At 41.0% G+C, this 24,022-nt stretch overlaps 3 protein-coding genes across 5 annotated transcripts; 1 reads left to right on the top strand and 2 right to left on the bottom strand.

Moving 5' to 3' along the window:
* Positions 1–1,770: 1,770 nt before the first annotated feature.
* LOC116207480 (ribonuclease II, chloroplastic/mitochondrial) lies at positions 1,771–8,088 on the bottom strand. Of its 3 annotated transcripts, none has more exons than XR_004156934.1 (15): positions 7,688–7,962; positions 7,367–7,526; positions 7,142–7,255; positions 6,970–7,047; positions 6,772–6,903; positions 6,154–6,375; positions 5,638–5,820; positions 5,258–5,320; positions 4,835–4,941; positions 4,582–4,731; positions 4,070–4,229; positions 3,153–3,548; positions 2,731–2,955; positions 2,314–2,515; positions 1,771–2,217 (listed from the first exon to the last, which is right to left on the bottom strand). XR_004156934.1 is itself a non-coding variant. In XM_031540439.1 (15 exons), exons 1-15 carry the CDS (start codon positions 7,960–7,962, stop codon positions 2,166–2,168), a joined length of 2,439 nt encoding a protein of 812 aa, XP_031396299.1. In that variant the 5' UTR covers positions 7,963–8,088; the 3' UTR covers positions 1,771–2,165. The 3 variants fall into 3 exon arrangements, 2 of the variants coding, with proteins under 2 accessions (XP_031396299.1, XP_031396300.1); XM_031540439.1 differs by having other exon boundaries at positions 2,394–2,515; positions 7,688–8,088; XM_031540440.1 differs by having other exon boundaries at positions 2,394–2,515; positions 6,772–6,889; positions 7,688–7,981.
* Positions 8,089–8,244: 156 nt separating this feature from the next.
* LOC116207481 (RHOMBOID-like protein 1) lies at positions 8,245–11,497 on the bottom strand. Its single transcript, XM_031540441.1, has 6 exons — positions 10,982–11,497; positions 10,492–10,655; positions 9,679–9,842; positions 9,310–9,569; positions 8,913–9,039; positions 8,245–8,585 (listed from the first exon to the last, which is right to left on the bottom strand). The coding sequence occupies exons 1-6, from the start codon at positions 11,335–11,337 to the stop codon at positions 8,463–8,465; spliced, it is 1,194 nt and encodes a 397-aa protein (XP_031396301.1). The 5' UTR covers positions 11,338–11,497; the 3' UTR covers positions 8,245–8,462.
* A 1,584-nt stretch (positions 11,498–13,081) lies between these two features.
* On the top strand, positions 13,082–16,795 carry LOC116207752. Its single transcript, XM_031540838.1, has one exon. It carries the CDS (start codon positions 13,414–13,416, stop codon positions 16,609–16,611), a length of 3,198 nt encoding a protein of 1,065 aa, XP_031396698.1. The 5' UTR covers positions 13,082–13,413; the 3' UTR covers positions 16,612–16,795.
* The last annotated feature ends 7,227 nt before the right edge of the window (positions 16,796–24,022 follow it).

Below are 24,022 nucleotides of genomic sequence, written 5' to 3' on the forward strand. Positions count from 1 at the left end.
ATGTGAACTTAACAAATTTTCTGCAATATCTGCACGAATTTCTCTTATCCTTCCATGTGAGGCATCTGCGTCTCTCTCTCTCTCTCTCTCTCTCTCTCTGTCTCGCCATCTCTTTCTCTTCCATCACTTCAGCAATCTGATCAAAATTCAGGATTTTGGGGGACCGAATGGGGGACTCCCATCCACATGTTGATGCATCGAAAACTCACATCTCGATGTTTATTCATATGGCCAAATTCAACATTTCTTATTATATATACCAAAAAAAAAGAAGAAAAATTTAAAAGAAAATACAGTGAAAAAGACGAAGGAAATCCGCACTTATACCCAACCAATTAATTTTGGTTTGGACAGGTTTAAAAAAGACAACGATGGATCGAGAATGAAAAGAATAAATTTGATACGGATTTTGGCTGAAATGGGAAAACTATGCCCAACAAATTGCCCATCCGAACATGATAAAAATGCCCCTTTAAAATTGACATCCAACTTGGGGCATTAGGTTGCATTCTGCGTTTGCCGGGCAAGTTATATCGAGGGGCGCGAGTGGCCGTTGGACGGGATGAATCCTGCTCATCCAATGGCCATGGACTGTACCCATCGAGAAACTGATCTTGAAGGGGATGGTATGACTTCTCGTGTTCCTTTAGAATATATGCAGATAAATAATGCATTTGTGACGTTTGATATGAACATCATTGCTACATTGAATTAACATGCGACTTGTTTATGAGTATGGTTCTCCGTATTAGAAGAGACGTAAATGGAATGAAATTTTCCAGAAATGCGCTGACGTAGTAATTAAAGTAGTACGTACCTCGTCTTAGCATATTTTTCGCGATAACAATGTATTCTGGAAAGAGGAAGAAAAACTGGTTTGGGCCAACCTTAGCCCTCTGAGATAATCACTATGGTGGCTGCGCATACCTGTGTCCGAGAGACTGGTACAGGCTCATATTGCGGCAATTAACGGCCAGGTCAGGCCTCGGTCAAGGCCAGATAGCTGAAGCCACTGCCAGGCATCGACCACCGCTAGCACTTAGGGTAGCACAGGTCGGCAGTCGCGTTAGAGCTGATCCTCTAAATCACAACTTTCTAGAAGGCACTAGGACGGGACACACGAGTTTGCAGGGTGAAAAATTTGCTCCAAATCATTCGGATTCGTTGCTCGGCATGAAGCAAAGTATGATCATCGAAAATATGCATTGATCAAACTGCAACTCCTACGACTTTCTCATGACTTTCTGAACTCTTATCAAGTAAGCCAAATCCGGCTTTAGCATTCATGGCTTTGAGATCTTCACTTTCAGGCCCTAAAGGAATACATACACTTGTTAGCCTGTTAGGTTAAGTAGCATCCCGCCATTTTACTTCTTCTCATGTTGAATCCAAACAAGTGAAAAAAATCATGCCTAAATGTATCAAATACCACACCACCCTACCTCATTGGGACACTAATTCCAAACACGACGACTCGAAGAACAGGAGAGATTCATACCTCAACCCATTTGCACTGGATGTGTCACAACAGAGATCAGCACCCAACATGCCAGTTGACGGTTGTATTCGATCAGGTGCAAAGAACTCCATTCTATACCCAAGTCTGGGCACAAATTTCCCTCGGAACACACAGCACCACAAACCTCAAGCCTCTGTGCTCGTTTCGATGCAGGTCCACAGTTTCAGTTATCATAAATTCCGAGTTGTAATGCTCTCTTACTCGTCAAATGAAGACCCAAAAGTTCACCATGAGATTAGACAATGATCGCGGGAATTGAAATGAACTACCCCAAGCTGTAATACATTTCGAATCTCTGTCACAATACATTATACTGCATTATACTGTTTCCAAAATTTTTGGACAAAATTTACACTCAGAGACCGACTGCCCACCTATTGATTGGGAAATTGATGAACTTGGAAAATACAAGCTGCGGTGAATGCACCACAGGAAGTGAATGCTCTTCCATTATATGTCAGAGAAGATGTAAGTTTTCAGTCAATCTTTACGTAAAGTGAACAATTTACCAAGCCTAAATCATGTGGTGCCGTTGAACCGATCCCTACTCAAAATGTTATCCATAAAATTCTGCTGGAGACCTCTTTCCAACTCCTCAAGTATTTGGGGTTCAAAACTGACCGTCTGACAGCAACCCAAGTAGAATCTATCCGAGTTGTATATGCTGCTCCGTGTCTGGTGATTCCTGATACTCCACCCTGCGGTTAAACATCGGATGAGTCCCAAGTAAACTCATACAAAGAGCCATTCTCCAGACAAATGAAGCCTAAACGTGCTAATACAAGGAAGCTTGCCAGTTCATATATAGTCATAGGAAGGTCATTCAGAAGTTGAGACCGCAAATCACTCAGGACTGAGAAGAGTGTCCGTCTACCTGCCAACAGCCTCCTTGAGAGAGAGAAAATCGTCGCGTGGATGAGATTCTTCCACCCGAACTATAACTTCATCCCCGACCTGGGTACCTACTGACACCCACGCAGAAGCTTGATGTCCAACCTGTAGAAAAGACAGAAAAATCCATCTCAAACTGGAATTTATGATATTCCCATGCATAGCGGAATGGAAAATTTTGGGATTGAATTGCTTCGTAAAAGCGGACCATTTTGTTTAGTTTTTCATTTCCATTAAATCAAGGTATGAAACTAATCCCTATCCTTCCATCACTTAAAGCTGATGATTAACAGAAAGATGAGAGCAGGAAAAATGCACACCTCTACCAATAACAAAGCAGCAATTCGGTCCTTGATGAATCTCAGAACCAATGCTCGGTATTTCTTTTCCTTTGGTTGCCTTCTTATGAATTCGAGTATCCAATACCGGAGACTAGTGTTAGAGAGCCTCTTTGCTATCCTAGCATTCATGTTTACAATTGAAGCGATCCCTTCGATCTGACCAGCAGAGAAAGGAAGAGTCTCCCCCCGAAGAAATGCCTTAACCTGCACTCACAGTACAATTCCAGCATATCGGTAGCTGCATCCAGTATTTTGAAGTCTGGACGGTCAGCACTTTTCTAGCTAGACCACACAATCAAATCACAGAAATAATATCTCTCAGGATTAACTTTCATTAAAAACATCTGAATTTCTAATCCATATACTTCATATCTGTTTGTCAATTGCAAGGAAACAGATACCTGGTAATGTGCCAGAAGATCCATATATCGACGTATAGGAGAGGTGAACTGAACATAACCAGGAAGCCCAAGAACCCCATGGCGAATGGGCTTCCTGAAATCAATTTCTGCACCTCGCATTATTCTCACAATAGCAGAACTCCGAACAGGTCCCTCTGGAAGATGTGAAAATGCTGATACATCTATATTGGACTGGGGCTGCCCTCTGTAGGGCAAAGGAATGTTGTTCTGCGAACCAAAAGCAGCAATAACTTCGCCACAAAGTATCATCATCTCTGAGACGAGTCTCATTGCGGGGTCTGCCTGGTCTTCCACATAGAGATTTATTGATGGCTCTGGATCCTCGGGATTAACCACCTTGATACGCGTTTCCAGTGTTGCTGTATCTATTGCACCCTACAGGAACCGAAAAGAAAAGGTAAAAGAAAAACTGAGTTCCCTTACTTCTGACCATTTTCTAACAAAGACTCCATGAAATTCATTTAATTTTTTATGATGTGTAATGAGAGATCCATTAAAGCATGGTATGTAATTCAACTCATTGAATAGGAACCCATTTGTCTTTTTCTTCAGTAAAAACCAGCCACATAATTCTGCTAAATAAAAGATGAAAATTGGAAAAGCTGTTTTCGGATGTCATTGATGGATCAATAACAACATAGATAACTGCACCGATACAAATAAATTCACAATTGATGGTGCTGCACGTGTGCGTGTGAGTGTGAGTTGAGAGAGAAAGAGAGTCACTGTTGGTGATTGAGAAAAATCACATTGACATATAATCTAAACATTTAATAAAGAAATGAGGTAAAGTCATCATTGAGAATACATATATTATATTAGATTAGTATTAAAAAAATTCAATAAATGGCTGCTCCCCTGTGTGCAATAATATATGTATATGTATATAGATGGACCTGCTGGCGACGCCATTGGAGTCGAAGAGCTGCCGCCTCTGATAGAATTTTCAGTTCCTTCTCTTCGTCAAGATTCAAATGAATCAGCTCGGATGCACTCTCATAAGTCAACATATATGTTGGTTTAATGATAGAATTATCCACCGAAAATTCTGCAATGCTGTTGGATCACATAACAGGTTAAATCAATCTTCCTCGTATCATATATTCACTGTTGCAACTTCATGGAAGGTGGAATTAATGATGGACTAGCGTGTCCAACATGAGATAATTAAGATCACTGTTTTCTTCTCGCCAAATATGCCCAGTCTGACTATAACATCAGAGATGCACAATGATAACAAGCTAATCTGTTATATTAGTAAAATCATCATTAAGAACCTCCTCAAACCACAATAAGCTACCCTAGAACCCCAAATATCCAGTATGTATCACTAAATGCCCCTACAAGTGCTAACATAGCATCTGGATGCAGTAGATAAACAAATAAGACTAGCAATTTAACAGCATACCTGCCATCAGAATGCAGCACAACGGAAACCGTAACAGCATTGCAAAGTTCACCCTGTTTTAAACTCATTCCTTCCATTGCAAGTTTCTCAGGGAACATCGGATAGGTGGCAGTAGGTAAGAAAATAGATGTCCCTCTTTTCATTGCCTCCCTAACAATACATACCAACAGGAATAACTAGCCAGGACAAAAAAAAGAAAAAAGAAAAAAAAAGCTGTAGCGTGTCAAATTAATAAGTGAAATCTGAAAACTACCTGTCTACTGCAGTCCCTGGTTGAACAAATTTAGCTGGGTCAGCGACATGTATCCAAACTTTTATCCGTCCATCTTGCAATCTTGACGCACTTAGTGCATCATCAAGCTGCACATTATTTTCCGTTAATATTTCAAAACTAAAAACAACAAAAACAAACTATCTCCTCTTCTCTTTACAGGTCTTTCCAAGTATTAAGTGTCATTGGACAAAATATTATTCTCAGGCAAATTCTGGTTAATCAATTTCCTCAAAACTAGACTCTATAGGAAAATTCTCCAGTCTCACTACTACTTGCTAGTAAAGTTCTCCATCTTTAATTTCAAATTTGCTATCCCCTTCCCATAAGATCATGCCATTTATCTTCTGAAAGAATCAAATTTAAAGATAATATGTGAAAGGTCAATAGCTGGGAAATAGTTACCTCATCTGCCTCATCAACGTCAATGGCATAAACCTTCAGGTGAGTAAGATCCTTTCTGTCAATCTAAAAGCATAAATCGTTAGTGAGCATTGAGAGAGAGGAAACTTCATAAATGAAATGGAACTCATACAGTAATGCACAATCAATTATCATTTTCTATGCATGTCTTCATTAACCATGTATCGACTATAAAAGAGGTGACATGAGAATCCACATTTCATTATATTTTCCCTAAAAGGAATTCATCATCATGCCAGTGCTTTTAGAAGGCTCTAAAAGAGACGCAGAAAATTTCAGTAAACCTTTGGCAATTCCACAGTCATCATAATACTAGATTTGACTGCAAAAGAGAGAGGGAAAAGAGATCCAATCCAGCATACCTCATCTAGGTCTATTGATTCGGACAAAAAACTTTCAGCAGCTGACATGATATCATCTGAATGAACAGTGTGGACATTGAGCTTTAACAGATCAAGATTTACATGTACAGGGAAATAGCCAATATCTATGAGAAGATTTACAGCTGAGGATGCTGTTTTAGTCAACCCCATGGCCTTCAGGATCTGCCATAAAATCATACTGCATAAAAATTAATTATTCAACTGAAGGTTCTTGTATTTAACCAAAAATAAAATAAAATTTGAAGATTCATGCAGAAACTGCTTTCTAAATATCAAAGAGAAGCATGCAATAGAAATGTAGGCATATTTTTCTGGTCAAAGAAGTTCAATCATAATCATGTGAAAAGATATTCAAAAATTATTATGAAGTCTTATAAAATTGTTCAGTTTAATGAAGGGTCAAAATCAGGATCCTTCCATTTAAGAGAATGAAGTCCACTAAAAGCAACAATATCCTGAATAGTAAGTTCATTTTGCAAAGATCAGTCAATGTACCATGCCAGCCATCTTTTTCTGCTCATCGCTTTTGCATGCATCTATAGCATAACATTCTAGAGATTCTACTTTGACACGTGTTTTTTCTTCAGTAATCCAGGAAGCTTTTCGAGGTTTAGCATCAAAAGGCATTTGCTTAGCAGATCTTAGTAACTCCACGAACTCCTCGAGTTCCTTCTCAGCAGCCTCTCGTGCAAGCTTTCTTCGCATTAGTTCCTCCACCTAGCATTTGACAAAACCAGAGTTGGTCACTCGATTCAAAGCACAAAGATACCTAAGTGTTACTGCTGAAGTCAAGCCAATCCCACCAGCTACACAATATGTCCACAGGTATAGGGTTGTGAAAAGCCCCTTTCCATCAAGATTTCCAAATTTAACCACTCTGCAATTCCCTTTTAACAAACCATTCAAAAACATAGATATCTCCACCTTGTAAAAACAATATAAACTAAAGATTCTTATTACTTATTCAGTCAAGTAGTGGGGGTTTAGGGAGGAAAGATGAACTAGAAAAGCACTGCCACATAACTTGCCCAAGAAGATGAGCATCTGATGCAAAATATCAGCCATCCCCCACCCAATCAGACTGCAAACCTTATTAATACAAGTAAGCTGTACCTGTGCAGTAGACCGAGGCCCATATACTGAACAGGATCCTTTTGTCTCAAGCACTGTGAAGTAAGTCTCATCCTTTGAAAGCAAGAGATGGGCACAATAGCTCTCCAAAGGCTCTGAACTACCAAAAATCATCTGTAGAATAAGCTAACGTCATTTAAGAAGCAGCACCCATAAACTGTAAATCTGAAACTATGGTACCTCTGCCAATTCTTCTGGCGTGACAGATTTATTTTTTTCAAGAAGCTCAACCCATGCAAACTCAAGCAGTGTAGGATCCTGCACATGTTTAACGGGAGCACAAATTCACACCATCTGAAATCTAACCGAGAAAAATACACATGTAACTGCAATTTCCAAAGGAGGAACCAACCAAGTTACTCTCAGCTCTTCGAACAAAGTCAGAAATCTCTTTGGGGTCAAAGTTTTCAATTCCCGGTACAATGAATGTGATCTGTTGTGGCTTGATGGATGAGGTGACACCATTCTGCCATGGGAAATCCATAAAAATTAAGACAATAGACAGCAAGTTCGGTCATGCACTTGCAAAGGGAACTACGTTCCAACAAGTAGCAGCATTATTTTTCCTAAGTAAAACCTGATCAGACACCATCCAGTTCTTCTTGCCATCGGGCCTCTGGGCGACAGCAAGCAATACTTTGTCAGAATCCTTTTTAAACTCGAGAAGCCCCCCTTTTTCCAATGCTCTGTTCTGAAGCTTGTTTTCCACAAGCTCTCCACTGCTGGTCAAAGCAACCCTGTCAAGCCATCAAGTTGTGTGCAGTGAGCAGGATTTGTACGGTAAAGTTTGGAACTTCAGGGCCCAACTGAGAAGCTCCTCCGTAGTTCAGTGCACAGGAATCGAATCATTTGCGAGGATGAAAGAGATAGAGAGAGATGATAATTGAATTGAACGTACTTGGAAGCAGAGCAGACTAGCTTCCGCTTGCGAAAAGCTTCGAGCTCTTCCATGACGCCCGCGAAGATACTCTCCACAGAGAAGCTCCTGAGGCCTCCATGATTGGAGGACGAGCTGAGCTCGGACCGGTGTACCGGGGGCAGGAAGCTCGCTCTCCGGTGGAAAGGCGGCAGAGTCCTCAGACGGTGGAACCGACAGCGGAACAGACGGATAGGAGGAGCGGAGGAGGCGGAGCAGAAGATGGAGCAGCCGTTCACGGCCCGAACCGCCATCATGGTAGAGCTACTCGCCGGCGCGCTACGGGGGGATCATGTGGCGTGGATTGAAAGGAAGATTAGGAGTTTTGTATAGGGAAGTGACGATGATGAAGGACTTGTCAGGTAAGAGGCCGAAAATTTTTGTTTTCCGGTTTTCCTTTTTTCTACTGGGAGGAAAATTGTTTCCCGATAACCTCGTTTTCCATTTCTCTTAGAAAAAAGAAAAAACATCTCGTCCATTTCATTTGCTGATTGGTTTTTTCCCGTTATATCGGCGAAAACTTTGAACAAGATAGATCGCGGGCAGAAAGAGCAAATCAATGAACTATTGATTCAAATCCCCAATGTACATACAAGTACATCGCTATACAGAACAAATTTTACAGCGGGAAGAAAACCGATAAAAAAGAAATCAATCTCCCGTATGTAACCATATGCTGAAGTGCAACAAATAGCAATCTTAGCAGTCTCTGGCTAATGACTATAGTATATATCCGATACGTGCCATCTTCAACGAATCAATTGCATAGCTGAGAACAGAGCCCCTGAATCTGTGAATCACTCGGGTTGGACAAGTTGTATAGCCCTGACTTGCCATTGGTTGCGCAGGTGACATTCAACTGGCTCCCGATCTCATATGCCTGCATTAAAAGGAAACAGTCAGAACACATTACTAGGTTCTCCGTGCACAATAAATGAATGCCCTCTTTGCCGTCTGGGAGGGGTGAGAGGAGAGTAAGATCAGCAAAATAGGCATTAGAAAAGCCAGTAATCAGTGTGAGAAGGCCACAGAAAGATAGCTAGCGTGGTTCACAGTACTACACACATGAAGCAAACCCAGCTTTCATTTGGTACGAGTACGTAAAAAAAGGTTTTTTTAGACTATATTATATTTGATACACATTATTATTCTATACTGTACAGAGGCTAAAATTGGGGCCAAAAGCAAAAGGTTTAGGATTCCTTACAGTGCATTGTGCTGGCTCGGTGTTGCAGCTCCAATGTGAAGTAGGGACACAAGACAGATAATGGCACCACGAACAATGGTCATTTGCATCTACACCCCGAAGAAGCATCACCAGACCTACCGTAAACCTGGAACAAAAGAAAGGAAAAAAAAGACGGATGAAATCAAAAGCAAATAAAGACATCCTCAATTCGAATATATATATATATAAATGTCTTGCCATGTCTCTATCTTCCAAGAATCCAAGAGCAGTCTTGATTGTTAGTCACATTTCAGTATCTCTTGCTTGAAATTAAATTTTAGTCATCATGTTCAGCGCATGTGCTCTGGGACCTTTTTCTTCACCCCCAACAAAGACATTTCCTGTAGTAAGTGTATAAGATTCAACAAGCGCTTACCCAATAATTAAGATGATGAGAGACACGAGCCACAGTATGCACTGGTACATCTTGAATTTGGATCTAACCGAGTTTGGTGAATACCCTGGAGGAGCATATCTTTGATTAACCCAACCAAAGTGAGGCCGGATTAAGAACACGAATCCCAAGAAAAAGCCAGATAGGAAACCCCCAATATGAGCAAAATTGTCCACGTGTGGAAGGATACCCACTGCCAAGTTAATGACAATGATGACCACAAGAGTCATGAATGCTGCAACCTGAAAATGAACCAGAAATTCTTAATTCCCAACTTCAATGGTGACATTTCACAAACAAGATGCCTTTTTCCTCAAAAACATTGTTTTTTAACGTGTATATGTTAAGTACCTTGTTAGCATAAATAGTCCAATTAGTGATGAGTTCAGAGAGCATCCCTCCAAGTAACCCAAAGAGTGCACCAGAAGCACCGACTGAGATGTTGGACTGGATGAAGAGAGCTGACATCAAACTTCCACCAAGTCCCGAGATAATGTATAGCAAGCCAATTCGGACTGCAAAATTTAAAATGGTCACGTTTAAAGCATGGAACCGTGCAAGCATAAAGTCATTATTCTCTGTCAAGGGACCAGTTATGCTAAAACTTCAGCTGGTAGGAAGGTGCACCAACTATGTGTATCATACGTAATTAAACACTCCCTTTCACATACTTGAACTACACATGCAAATAGAACTTGGATTAACGCAGAGCAGAAACTGACAAAATAGAGAAATCATAACAGTGGTCCATTAAGAAACAAATAAGAACTTGCATCCAGTGTCAGCTCAACCCATTGGTTTTCCAAAAACTTAAGCTCACATATTAGTCCCAGTAATATAAATCAAGTGTAGCTTAACATATGCAGACACATTTCTGAGTAACACGAAGTAAAAACAGATGGGCTAAATAAATCGGGGGGGTTCCCACTATCTGGCATCAGAACCACAGTACTCCACCCCATATCTATATTAAGTGTTCCAATTATCTATTGTCCAAGCACTTAAACTAGATAAATCAACAATAACAGTCATATGGATTAATATCTTCCATTACATGGAAGATCATCAATCAACTCCATTTTAAGGCAGATGCAATTAATGCTTATTAGGCGTAGAATGACAAGGCGAAACTAGTATTCTTTTGTAAGTGTTCTTTATACGTACCGAACCCAAATTCTTGCTCAAGCCGAATACCAATAACTAAGAGACTCAGCATATTTGCCAGTAGATGGAAAACTCCTCCATGTAACCAGATGCATGTGATGAGGAGCCACGCCTGGTGTTTGTCGACGACTTTACTTACTTTCAATGCTCCCATCTTCTGAAGCCTACAAAACATACTTCCGCGGCTCAGCAAAGCAAGAAAACAATGGGATAACAGGAACTAAGACAGCTTACATCATGAAAAAGGTTACAGGTGAACTCACAAAGATAAAAAACATAACAACCTGCATCCTAAAAATTCAAACTTGTCAGTTCAGAGCTATCACTTCTCTCATTGTTCGATCCCAAAAGTCAATCTTTACTACAGAACAAACTACCAGTGAAACCTCAGCTGTTCTAATCATCCATTCACTGCTCCCAGCTTAAACAGGGAAAATCGTTAATCTGATGAAATTGAGGAAAGTTTGGGGAAGAAGAAGAAGAAGCTCACGTGGAGGAAGAAGGACCCAGGAGGGGGTTTTCCTTGAAAGGCTGAAACGAGAAGCGGCCCAAGAACCTGGCGATGCAAGAAACGGAGTTCTTGGGACAGTCGTTGACATACATGGTGATGATGAACATCACGGTGTTGGCCACGACGAAGGCCGGGATCAGCCACGGCATCCATTTCTTGAAGTGCTTCACTTCCTTGTACACGATTGGGCTCGGGGTGGCTCCGGCGGAGGCTGGCCGGGAAGGAGGCGAATCTACCTCCACCGGGTGGACGACTCCGCCGCCGCCGCCGCCGCTCCGCCGCGATGAGGAGGGGAGTACTCTGATCTGGACTTCAGATGGAGGGCCCCCGGCCATTTCTTTGAAGCAGGCGGAGAAGGCTGAGCTGAATTGACTACCTCAACACCCAGAGAGAGAGAGAGAGAGAGAATGGGGGGATGGATTGGAGATGGCGGAGAAGGGAAGGGAAGAGAAGGGAGGATGGTTGAGTGTGGAGATGGTCAAACCGAAGGTAGTAGTTGGGTCAACCGTAACACCAAACCGCGGCCAAAAATCGTGCAAATTAAATAAATAATTTTTTTTTTTTAATTACCGACAGCGGGCTAGCGGCTCTTGTTGGATAGGTATATATGCCCGTGATCCATCCTCCTATTGCTACTTCGGGACCAGTTACATTTTTGCAACCCGAAATTTTGCTTCTGACGAGTTCTACCACTAAATAAGCCGATATGATCAATATGAACCCCGTATTCTCGAGTTTTTGGATCGGTTTGCAGCGCGAAAATTCATATTGGGCCAATTCGCACTTTTGACTTTTGATTGTAGGGTTAAATTTTCTTGAATAAACTGTCAGTTTGACTCTTAATGTTTGAAGCGGCTATCAATTTCATCATCGGCATTTTATTGTAGTAAAAAAATGCCCCCATTTGAGGGTAATGACTAATGTGATAGACATAAGTGTAATATCAGGAGTGCTTTTGATGGTCGGGAATGAAATTGATGGCCGTTTCGAACATGATGGACCGAATTGATAGTTTACTTAATTTCCTTAGAGTAGAGCGCATCTGCTTTTCTCGAATGCTAATATCATCTATAAACCGTCAGCACGATGACTTCGCAATGAGTGCGTGTTGCGATAGGCTTTTCATGAAATACCTTTAGTAGATATTGTAAGCCTGTGAAACGGGCTCAATAGTAATAATAAAAGGTTGGCTCCTAGACTTTACTACGTACTTAATCACGTCCATTACGAAACTGGTGATTATAACTATTCGCGCAGATCTATTTTCTACGTGCTGATTTTGCGGTGAAAAATGAAAACTTATAATTTAGATTGATGATGATGATTGATAGGATTGATCAATAACGTCGATCAGAAAAATGTGTTCTTTTCTTCTTCCACCGTCTCGGCGGCCATGGCGAATGCTGACTTTCAACATTTACAATATGACATATATGAATGAATGGGTCCACAGCTTCCTTTTGCTTTCACATGGCCAGGCTATTGCCGTCACCCGGACAACCTCTTCCTCTGCTTTCCTTGCATGAAAATCGACACGTGCACCTATAACACGTTTTCTTCACTTATGTTTGCGCAGGTTGAGTGATAAAAAAAAACATTCCGCTTAATAATTGCAATTTAAATTATTTGGTCACCTAACACGAGTACAGATCACACGAGCTAGACCGTCCCCAAGGCACGTGTGCTCGAGGCGAGACAAGGGAGGGCTATTCGGCAAGGCTAGACTCTGGAGTCCGGTGGAGGCCTTCGATTGGCCGGGAGTCAAGGTTGGGCGAGGTGATCCGATCCCGAGCTCATGTGGCTACCCTCTTTAGGCCACAGCTCTCCTGGCAGGGAGATGTTAAACTGGGATTAGGAGCAGTAGATGGGCCCTGGACGGGTTCAGGCCCATAAATTTTAAGAAGCCCATCGTAAGTAGCTCACCGGAGAGAGCACTTGGCCTGGGCAGGCCCATGTTTCCCTTTTCCATATTTTCCTAGTCTGGTCTGATGAGAGAGAAGACGAGAGTGGTTGGCGTTTCGCTCTCGCGCGCTACCGAAGCGAGTAGGCAAGTTAAAGATCTCAGCAGCCAGATCGTTTTCGGACTAATTACACATCGCCACCAAAACCGGTGTCTGACTTCAAGTTCACTTCTCTCTCTCTCTCTCTCTCTCACTTCAGGAACAAGAGCTCATCTCTCTCTCTCTCTTGATCCGAAAAACATGCTATGTTCTGCTTCTCTGCGGTTCTTGCTGCAAGTTCAAGTCTTTCGCTGGTAAGTACTCAAAATTCCTGCCGGGTCGCCCCAACCCTTTGTCTGTCTCAGCTGGGTCTTGCTCAATTTTCTCGCATTCAGCTCCTTCGATGTCGAAATCCATGAAGTAGTTAACCAACTTGATTAGATCGGGAGTGATTGGCAATTAGGATTGACCATGAAGCTTCTTTTTATGCGAGCTCTTGTTTGGATTTGTATTCTGAGCGTGTCGAAGTTGCTGTCCCTCGAGCACATCGAAGGGTACCTCACAGCGGCAGAGGAGGTTGGGTTTAGGGGCACCACTGAAACTTCGGTGACGTATAAGTACGATCGAATCGGTGAGGTCAAGAGACAATGCGGGTTCGTGTTGAAATCAGCTTCGCAATTGAAGCCCGACGATAGTAGGATCTTTAGCATCAAGGAGGAGCTCTATTTTCTGAATGGGGATTGGGAGCAGGACGGTGGTGATGCCCCGATTTTGCCGTTTGATGATCGGGAAGCCCCGAAGGACGGTTTCGTTCGGGCCCCGCTGAAGTTGGCTTCCTTCTGGGTTGTGGACGTTGATCGGTCTCACCGCTCGAAGAAGGCGGTCTTTGTGAGCGGGTTGATGTCCATGGGGATAACGCGGGAGGGGACTTTCTCGGAGAAGCCTTATGAGGGCAGTAGGGAGTTTGAGATCTGGGCGGGTCATACTCGGCTCTTGATCACGTTCCAGGGTGTCTATACCGAGTCATTGGCAAACAGGGGGGAAAGAGTACTGTGTTTGTTGGGGAGTACGATGTTGCCCTCTCGAGAGACTGATTCTGGCAACCCTTGGAAGTGGGTTGAAGATTTTCGCTCTAATTTTAACACGCCGCCCCTCTCGCAAGATGACCAGATCATGCTCGTTCTTCGATACCCAATAAACTTCACCCTCACGGAGAGACTGATACGAGGAACTCTAAAGAGCCTGAACCCAAAGTCGAATTCCAATTACTTTGACGAAGCAAAGATCTTGTCCCAGTTAGGGCAAGGTGCTCATTACGAGTTTGGCTCCGAGAAGGAGATCCTTGTGAAATCTTGTGATCCCTACCCATATAGAGATAACTTCTTGAGTGAAGGCATTGAGATTTATAAAGGGCCTGAATTCTGCCGGATTCTCGACGAAGCCACTCGAGGGCAGGCCCTTACTGTTGTCCCAAACTGGAAATGCAATGGCAAAGACGAATTTTGCAGCAAGTTAGGTCCGTTTGGATTGGATAGGGAAATCAAAGCGACAGACGGGGGCTTTAAGAATGTTAGGCTCTACATGCAGGACATTAAGTGTGAACAAGAACATGTAGGAGGAAATATTACTTCTTCTCGAGTGGCGGCCGTTTTTAGAGCCGTTCCTCCTGATGAAAACCAGTATAGTGCAGCAGTGAGATCAGGCCCCAGTAACATGACCATTGCCTCTGAGGGAATCTGGGAGTCTCCGAGTGGTCAGCTCTGCATGATTGGTTGCCTCGGAAGTGATAACGCTGGAGGGAAAGGGTGTGATTCTCGGGTTTGTCTTTATGTCCCCACTTCGTTCTCGATTCAGCAACGGAGCATCTTAGTCGGGAGCTTTTCAAGTATGAACAACAACACTCCAGCTTTCTTCCCATTATCATTTGAAAAGCTCGTGCAACCGGCGGAGCTGTGGAATTACTTCAAAACCTCAAACCCTAAGTACACGTACTCGAAGATTGACTCAGCAGGCGTCATCCTCGAGAAGAATGAAGCCTTCAGCTTTGGAACCGTGATCAAGAAGTCCCTGCTTCAGTTCCCAAGACTTGGAGATGCGGCATCTTACTTTCTCAGTCTTTCCTATCTTTCTGAAGATCTCGCCCTTCATGTCTCTGCCATCCCTGACCCATTTGTGGGCCCCCGGTCCTCGAGGATCGACTTGCAGATGGAGATCATCTCCCTGGGCCCGCTTTTCGGGCGATACTGGTCCTTGCAGAATGAGACCCATGAACAGAGTAGCTTTTTTCATGCTAAGACACAATACACCGAGAAGCAGCTGTTGCTAAACGTGTCTTCCCAACTCTCCTTCAGCGCGAAAGGCTCTACTGTTAGTAGTCTCTCCACAATTTTCCTGGAGGGGCTCTACGACCCGCATGTGGGAAGGATGTATCTAGTAGGTTGCCGGGACATACGAGTCTCGTGGCAGATTTTATCAGAAAGCATGGACCTTGAATCTGGTTTGGACTGTCTCATTGAGGTTGTCGTGTCATATCCTCCAACTACTGCCCGATGGCTAATTAATCCCACCGCAAGGATCTCAGTGTCAAGCCAAAGGACTGAAGATGACCCACTGTACTTCAAACCTGTCAAGCTCCAAACCCTCCCAATTTTATACCGGCAACAGCGAGAGGACATCCTCTCCGAGAGGGGAGTTGAGGGAATCCTCCGGATTCTCACTCTCTCTGCTGGTATTGCCTTCATTCTGGCCCAATTATTTTACATAAACAGTAACTCGGAATTTGTCCCGTTTGTGTCGCTTGTGATGCTAGGAGTGCAAGCTTTTGGGTACAGTCTCCCATTAATCACTGGAGCAGAAGCTGTCTTTAAGAGGACAAAATCAGAATCTTCGGTGGGAATGCTGTCTTACAACATTGGGAGGAGCCAGTGGTTCCATGTGATTGATTACGCTGTGAAGCTCCTCGTGATGGTCTCATTTGTTCTCACCCTTTGGCTCTTCCAGAAGGTGTGGAAATCCCGCTCAAGGCTCCACTCCAGGGCTCCAAGTGAAGTTGAAAATTCGGGCATCCCGAGTGACAAGCAAGTACTTGTAACTACCTTGATCGTGCACATCACAGGGTATGGGTCAGTTCTGATTGGCCATGCTCTAAAATCTCATGGGGAATCGTCTCAGACAGAGATATATTTTGATTCGTCTACCAGGAGTCGGCTATGGGAGACCAAACTCGAGGAGTATGTGGGCCTCGCCCATGATTTCTTCCTCCTTCCTCAGGTGATCGGGAACTTGATATGGCAAATAGAGACAAAGCCCCTTAGGAAACTCTACTACATGGGGATCACAGTCGTGAGGCTCTTACCTCACTTCTACGATTTCATTAGAGCTCCTCGAAGTAATCCTTATATGGTGGAGGAGTATGAGTTCGTGAACCCAAACATGGATTTCTTCTCGAAGCTCGGTGACTTGGCGATTCCCATAATTGCAGTGCTTCTTGCAGTCATGGTCTATGTTCAGCAGAGGTGGGACTATGAGAAGCTCAGGGAGGTCCTGAGGTTGGGGAGGTTCATGGTCCTTCCTGCAAGATCCCGAGCCTATCAGAGGTTGCCCTCCAAGGTTTCTGAAACGGAACTTGTGCCGGGTGTGAACGGGAACCAGAGTCACACGGATGAGTGAGTGAGCAGGGGATAGTGTATGAGCTGTAATTGTAAATGCTTTCCGGAAACATACAAGTGGAATGTATTTCTCCTTCTGTCTTCAATTTTGCTGTTTCTCTAACAACATTAACCCGAAACATGAGAAGTTGCTGTATTGAAGTTTGTCTCGCAAATTTTAACATGTCTTCCTCTTCTTCGTCCTCTGTCTGCTGTGTCATTTGATGACGTACTGGATCCGCTTCCGCCGAATTAGTATAAATGGAAGGGGCTCTGCCTCTCGGGCTGCATTGGCTTCCCAGATTGTTTGTGTTTGTCGTGTCGGAGCTCTGCCAAGGTGCTTCTCATTGGTTTTGTATCTTTGTGCCATGACTCTGCAGGCCGCATGACCGGTCATGTCCAAGTTTGGGACCAGGACATGTTTTAGCTAGTCTACACATGTTTTACTATTGGGCACTATAACACGCTCTGATATCATATAAAATTTTTATTTGACTTATAAGCGATTGAGCGTCTCTGCAACTCAAAACCTTAAGGCTACCTTTGATTGTCGGGTTCAACGGGTTAGGGATGGAATTTGAAATCTCATGGACATTGAATATCCTAATCTGGTGTTTGGTGTAGTCTATGGTTTGGGATTGGGATAAGAAGAAAAAATTGCCTTTTATGTCCGATAGCTTTTCTTTTTGCCAAAATATACCCAATAGTTTATTTAAATATTTTTAAATAAAAAAAATGGGAAAAAAAGATTGAAGAATAAAGCCTGATTGAGAAGAGGGAACCTTGACTGGGGCAGTGGTGGCCGGCGTTGGACCACCACCGCCCAAAAAAAATATATACAAACTAGAGAGAGGACATCGACGACCTTAATTGAGACAGTGGTGGCTGGTATTTGGGGCACCACAACCCTGATCTCTCTCTCCCCCTCTTCTATTTATTTATTTTTCCCGAGTGGTGGTGGCTCTACGTCGGCCACCGCTGCCCAAGCGAGGTCGCCGACAACCTACAGTTGCCCCTCCCAATCTTTTGGCTTCAACCCAAAAAAATAAAAATAAAAATTGAGTGGCAATTTTGGAAAATCAAATGATAGGGCAGGGGCATTTTTACCTTTTGACATAAATATGAATCACAATCCACATTTATCTCTCGTCAATATGAATTACTCTCTTCATTATTTTATATCTCACCTTATTCCTATTCTATCGACACCAATGGATTTCGAAAATCCTAATCCCAATCCTAGTTCTGATGGTCAAACATGGCCTATGCGGATAGGTTATGCACACAATCTCTTGCAAATTCACGGTTTCTTATCAAATATTCAGATATGAGACAGCAACTCTCAACAATAACTATTGATGTAAAGTCGACGAATTTATATTTGGTTATGGTCTGTGCACGCTTGTCATGGGCCTCGCCGACAGTCCAGCCCAGACCAGCGGGACGGACCGTAGCAATGACGGTTCCTCCCTCGTAGGTCCTAATCCAGCATCATGGGAAAAGGAAAATCTTCTAGAAACCCGACCATCCATGAGAAGGGAAAGTCAACCATCTGTTTCTATGATGTTGAAGAGTTCCAATGAATTTATCACGAAATTAGTTGAAGAGTTCCAATGAATTAATTGATCACGAAATTAATTTTCCCCTTCCCCCACGAGAACCCATGTTGCGTAGACCAATACACTTTTCTTCTTCCTTCGCTTCAGTTACCGATGAGGGCAGCCATGATGTAATACAAATTATGTTCTAGAAAGAAATCTTAGTTTCAAAGGGCCAAAGCAACACTCCTAATTGATATATGGTCCCTTCCTTGCTTATTGAGACCACTAAGAAAAGGAAAAAAAATGATTATTTTCTATCTTCGTGTAATGCACAATTATCGCAAATTAAGATTTCATCTCGTGAATTTCTATTCATTAATTCATCGTGTTCGGTTAATATATATAGATGCTTTCCTGGTGAGGAAGAATTGGTAAACCAATCTCTTAGTTTAGTCAGTGTTGGATTGCAACGAATACTCTCCTCGAGTTCAAAAGGCACCAGAAGCTTCAGCTCATGAAGAATTACGAGGTCGGCAAGTAATTAGACGTCGGAAGAAGAGAAAGAAAATACTCAGGATGGCCATCATCCCTCTCTTTCTTTTTCCCTTTTTTGGCTAAATAATTGGGCAAAAACCCAAATAAATTAAAATGTACAAAATGGGGAGTGGAGGCTCCTGTGAGATCGCCTAGTATAAAGGACTTAGGTCATTAAGAACCGAACACAAAAAGTGAAAATGCAAAGGTAAAAGACAACTCTTCGCGCTAATTAGTCTGCATAACAGTTACCTTCCCTGTAAGGATGAACTCCTACGACTTCCCAATCGTTCGCTGTTAATCTTTTTTGGCTTTTTATGGTGGGAAAAGGAATAACTAAATTACTTTTGAAGACCCTATATAAAAGTTTTGTTAATGGGTAGAGAGAGATGTTCAGTTTTTTAGAAAATCAGTCGTATAACCTTCTATATATGCATGTTTCAATCACACCTTTTATGGATGAAAGAAAGCAGTATTTGTCAGAGAGCGTGTAGAGTGAGATGTTCAGTTTTTGCGAAAATTAGTCATATGACCTTCTATATATGCATGTTTTAATCACACCTTTTATGGATCAAAGAAAGCAGTATTTATCAGAGAGGAAAGCAGTATTTATGAGAGAGAATCTAGCGTGCACGCCTTTGTCTAATAATAAAGAGGTTACGAGTTCGATATTCATGTGGGACTACCCGTAGAGAAGATCTTGTGCGCAAGGGTGATATCAGGTAGGATTATGTCACGAGACACATAAAAAATATTATATTTGCCAACAATAAATTATTTTTGTCTGCAATAGATTTTTTTATTTTATTTTGTGTACATACTAAAAACTAAAATGACAAACCCTTATTAGCTTATAGTATTGTCACATGGTACCACGTATGTATACAAAACTTTTTCCTACCCGTGTCCCTATTTCATTGCAAGCAAGGTGTTCACTTGACCTGTTAGAATTAGTCGGATAAACTTCAAACATCCCTCGTTATATTGCATATGTATGTAGATATATAGAGATCAACTTCCAACTGTTTCTCGGATAGTCATGAGCCAAAGTCGAAGGGCAAAAACTTGCGGAAGGGCCCAAGCATGAATCAACAAGCAAAAGGGGGCGGCCGGACCCTCATCTCTTTCCTTTTCTGGGCTGCGCCTCTATTAATTAATCCACGGGTGATGGTTTCACAATTTCTGGGTGAACGTAGCTGTCAATTTTAATTACTCAATTAATTAATACGACTTCCCACTCTCCATCGTGCCTTCCGCTTCGGCAATAGTACACTCGATTAAATGAGTCAGCCTGGGTTTGTAACTGAATTGATTCCGATTATGAAGAAGCAAACATATACAATTGAGATGTGCAGTGTCCTAACTCGAACCAATCGTCGTCCTTAATTAAGTTTGCATGTCTAATGTCTCCTCATTCCATTCTCATTTCACGCACATATCTTTTATCTTGGCAACTACAGCTGAATAAATTCGCACGTATCCATCCATGTCATGGCCTGGCCTACGTCGTGTGTCGTATATAATGAGAAAGGAAAGAATAATATGTTTTGTCGATGAGATAGTCAATACAGACAGATGATGTACATTAATGTGGTGTTGCAGGTACTGCCCCTCCAATTCCAGTTCGTGACCCACGGCCACTGGCAGGTGGCCTCTAATGAAACTGACATAAAGAGAAATGAATTCTTGGAAATTCAACTCATAATCTCTCTTGGTTATGAGTCGAGGACAAATGCCAATTACATTTAGACCCATTTCTCTTGATAAAGTGTGTGTGATATATGCGACTGGCATTGGGACCTTCGAAGTGTGACCATTCGGGGGGGCCTGCTTTCTTTCTGATATGCTCAACACATTATAGCTACTTGGCCCGAGGGAAGGGGAATATATAGCATACCAATACCAAGTACGTCAAGGGGTTATTGCGTTTGGAGCTGCACACCATAGTCATCTATGAGTGCTGGTTATTGATCGAGCCTTATAATGTGGACATAACAAAAGGAAGTGAATCGATATTGGAATGCATCGTACAAAAGTAATTAATTAGACCCGCCATTCAAGTTGTTGTAAACTCCTAGCTTGCATTGCTGCGAGGAACTTGCAAGGTCTTCCAAGTTCCAATTAAGTGCATATGCATCATGCATGACGCTTCATAAACACATGCACACGTTCCAAGTTTGATATAATTAATAATGGCAATATCCTAGCAAGTTCAATATGTATGTGGGAGCCAAATTTCAGTCAAAAGATAGATTGGGGCGATTTATTTTGAATGAGAAGAATTAAGACCCGATTATTTTCTCTTTGTTGATTTTACTATTTCGCCATTTTTATTTTGTCAACGAGGGAGACGAAACAAAGAACTGCAGGACGACTATTTACTTGCGTCCTGCGTCACGAAAGATTTGCGAATTATGTGACTATTGACTTCCACCGTTTTGCAGATTGAAAAAATAATAACAATAACAAAGTCGACTACGAAAATTTTCAAAAACTACAGTAATATTCACCTTCGATTTAGAATTATGAAGACGCCGCGGGTTCAATCCCCTTGTCCTTTTTTTCTTACTTCTTCTCTGTACCCTACTGATTTTCCTCGTGATCGAAAATTTAGTAGTTGGGATAATTTTTTAATATATTTTTTTGGTTGCTTGATTAAAGCTAACAACATATTCAACTAAATATTGAACAATTGAAATTAATTCTTGATACTAATCATGACATAACATATATATATATATATATATATATATATATAGTTTAAAGCAATATAATCATACTAAAAACGCTTCTTAAAAGTAAGATTATATTGCAGAGGGATTGGATGGTGGTGGTGAATCATACCTACTAGGAAGGTAATATATGTGCGGATTGACTTGTGAATTAGACTCTCACGCTTCCTATAGGCATACATCAGCTTAGTTGCTGTCATTCTAGACTCGATTTACTGTTTTTTGAGGATATTGTAGGGATTACCATGCCACATCTTTGTAATGCTTAGTTTATCTTTTAATATAATCCGATCTTAGCCCCATAATTTACTCAAAAAAATTCATCTTTTTTATATATATATATTATAAGGGAGATTAATAAAAGCTAAATAAAGGTCTCACCTAAAAAATAAATAAATAAAGGGTATATAAATTCTATTGACAAGAATTAAATTTAAAACCTTATAAATTATGATTCCAAATCAACGAATTATGCACTACACTGAGCCTTTTTCCTCAAAATATTCTTCTTTACCTGTGCACTTAGTATAATTTACTCTCCTAGAAAACATTGCATGAGAATTTTCTTTTTTGCTAATTAAATAAAAAAAATTAGTGGATATTGGAAAAGTAAGATTATTTATTCGTGGCTCTCGAAATTGGGGCGGCTAGCTTACATTAAATGAAAGCGGTTGTGGGATCAAAAGGCCTATTTATTAATCGAACTTTGCGAATATTTAACAATTTTCGAAAGTCAACCTGCCTACATATACATGTCATATTTCAACAGCAAATTATTTACGATCATTTTTGGCTTTGAATCTATGCAAGGAAACAAGGAAATACACAAAAATTGACGTCACGACGTGTGCTTGTAATGGGAACATGCCATTATTCTCAGAAGCTTGTTCAACACGTCCATAATTCAAATTTACCAATACCAGCAGCCCTAAAATCAACAAATAAAATTAATTATGTTCATTCGTATTGCAAATTAATATGAATACCAGCAATTGGATGCTATCATCTACAGCTTGATTGTCACTAATAACTCCTCTTTTCCGTAAATTTGAAAGAAAAACAGAAATTGGAATTTTCGCTATCATTAATATAAAGTTAAAATGCAAACCATCGTTAGACATGACTACATGAATGGCAAGGGGACGATGCAAATATATTAAATTGATTCAAGAATTTAGGGCCCGTTTGGTATTAGAAATTTTTTTAACTCTACTCCACTTATCTTAAATTCAACAATATAATTATTATTTTTTTATTTTTTTTTAATTTTTAAACCATTCAATTCAATTTTTGATACTAAATTCTCTCAACTATTCATTATTTTTTTCACAATTCAACAACACAATATATTTTTTTTTTATAGTTTTGCAAGCTAATCGTTTATGGGATATAGAGTTTCTTTTTTTATTAGTTCTTTATTATTATTTTTTTCTTTGATAATGAGATAAGATGTTTATATATATATAATAATATATAAAATTCACCCAAAAAGATAATATATTAAAATATATTAAAAAGGCACCGATTTTTACGTGTTATAAAGGACATAAGAATCTTCTTTTGTACTTATGTAGTTGACTTTGAATACCGGAATCTAAGAAAACATTTTCTTTTGTAGACTTAAAACTTAAAAGGAAATCATTTTTGACAAGATTATTGATATTTGAAAAATCGATAAAATTATAAATGTATCCATAAGCTTAGCTGTGTGGTCTGCCATTTTTTTTTTTGGGGTCAATAACGGTCATCCAGGCAACAGCAGCAACGGATGTAGGAAGTTCCATTTAAAATTAAATAAATAAAGGTTTCATATTAACTTCGTCTATTTAAATCAGACAAAGAAAAAAGATATATATATATATAAAAAAAACTGACCGCGACGAAATTTACCAATGAGAATCCAACGAGTTGCTATTCGTCAATGCATGAACTGTTTTGTTGGGCACGGCACGGGATTTCCACAAATTAAGGAGCGGCCACTCATATTTGAACGTCACCTGAAATTAAATTTAATTAAAGTCACGCTTTGGTGATTTTGAAAATTCGAAAGATTGATGACCAAATCAATACTGGAAAATGGAATGGCATGGAATAAATGGAATGAGCTTAATAAAATAAAATAAAATGAGCTTGCAAGCTCATGGGCTCAATAGACACGGAACTGGCGACAATAGAGACGGGGAATAGGCCCGTCTATACGTGACGGTTTTCTTGTAGCGGTGAAAAAACAAATGCTGATTTTCAAATTGGCTATATGATGCACGATGGAATGCAATTAAAATCTTGCACTTACATAACAAAATGTTTATATTGTCTTCATTTTAAGTTTTGTTGAATTGGTGTAAATGTAAGACAGAGATGAGTCCGGAAGCCATTTATTTTTACCTTCCCGATCTATTTTTACTTAAGGACATTTCAAAATCCCCTCTCATCACATGACTTTGTAAATCATTGTATGCACCAAAGGAGAAAATCTGTAGAACTAGATTTCCTAGCCTGGGGTACACTCGGCACGGCGGACATGGCTGGATATAATGGTTGGCTTGATAACCCGGCATAGGCATATCAAGTTTGACCCGTCGAGAAAAAGAACTCGATGACGTGACATACTAATTTTGGAAAAATG

Source organism: Punica granatum, chromosome 5 (genome assembly GCF_007655135.1).
Source record: "Punica granatum isolate Tunisia-2019 chromosome 5, ASM765513v2, whole genome shotgun sequence".
Lineage (NCBI taxonomy): Eukaryota > Viridiplantae > Streptophyta > Magnoliopsida > Myrtales > Lythraceae > Punica > Punica granatum.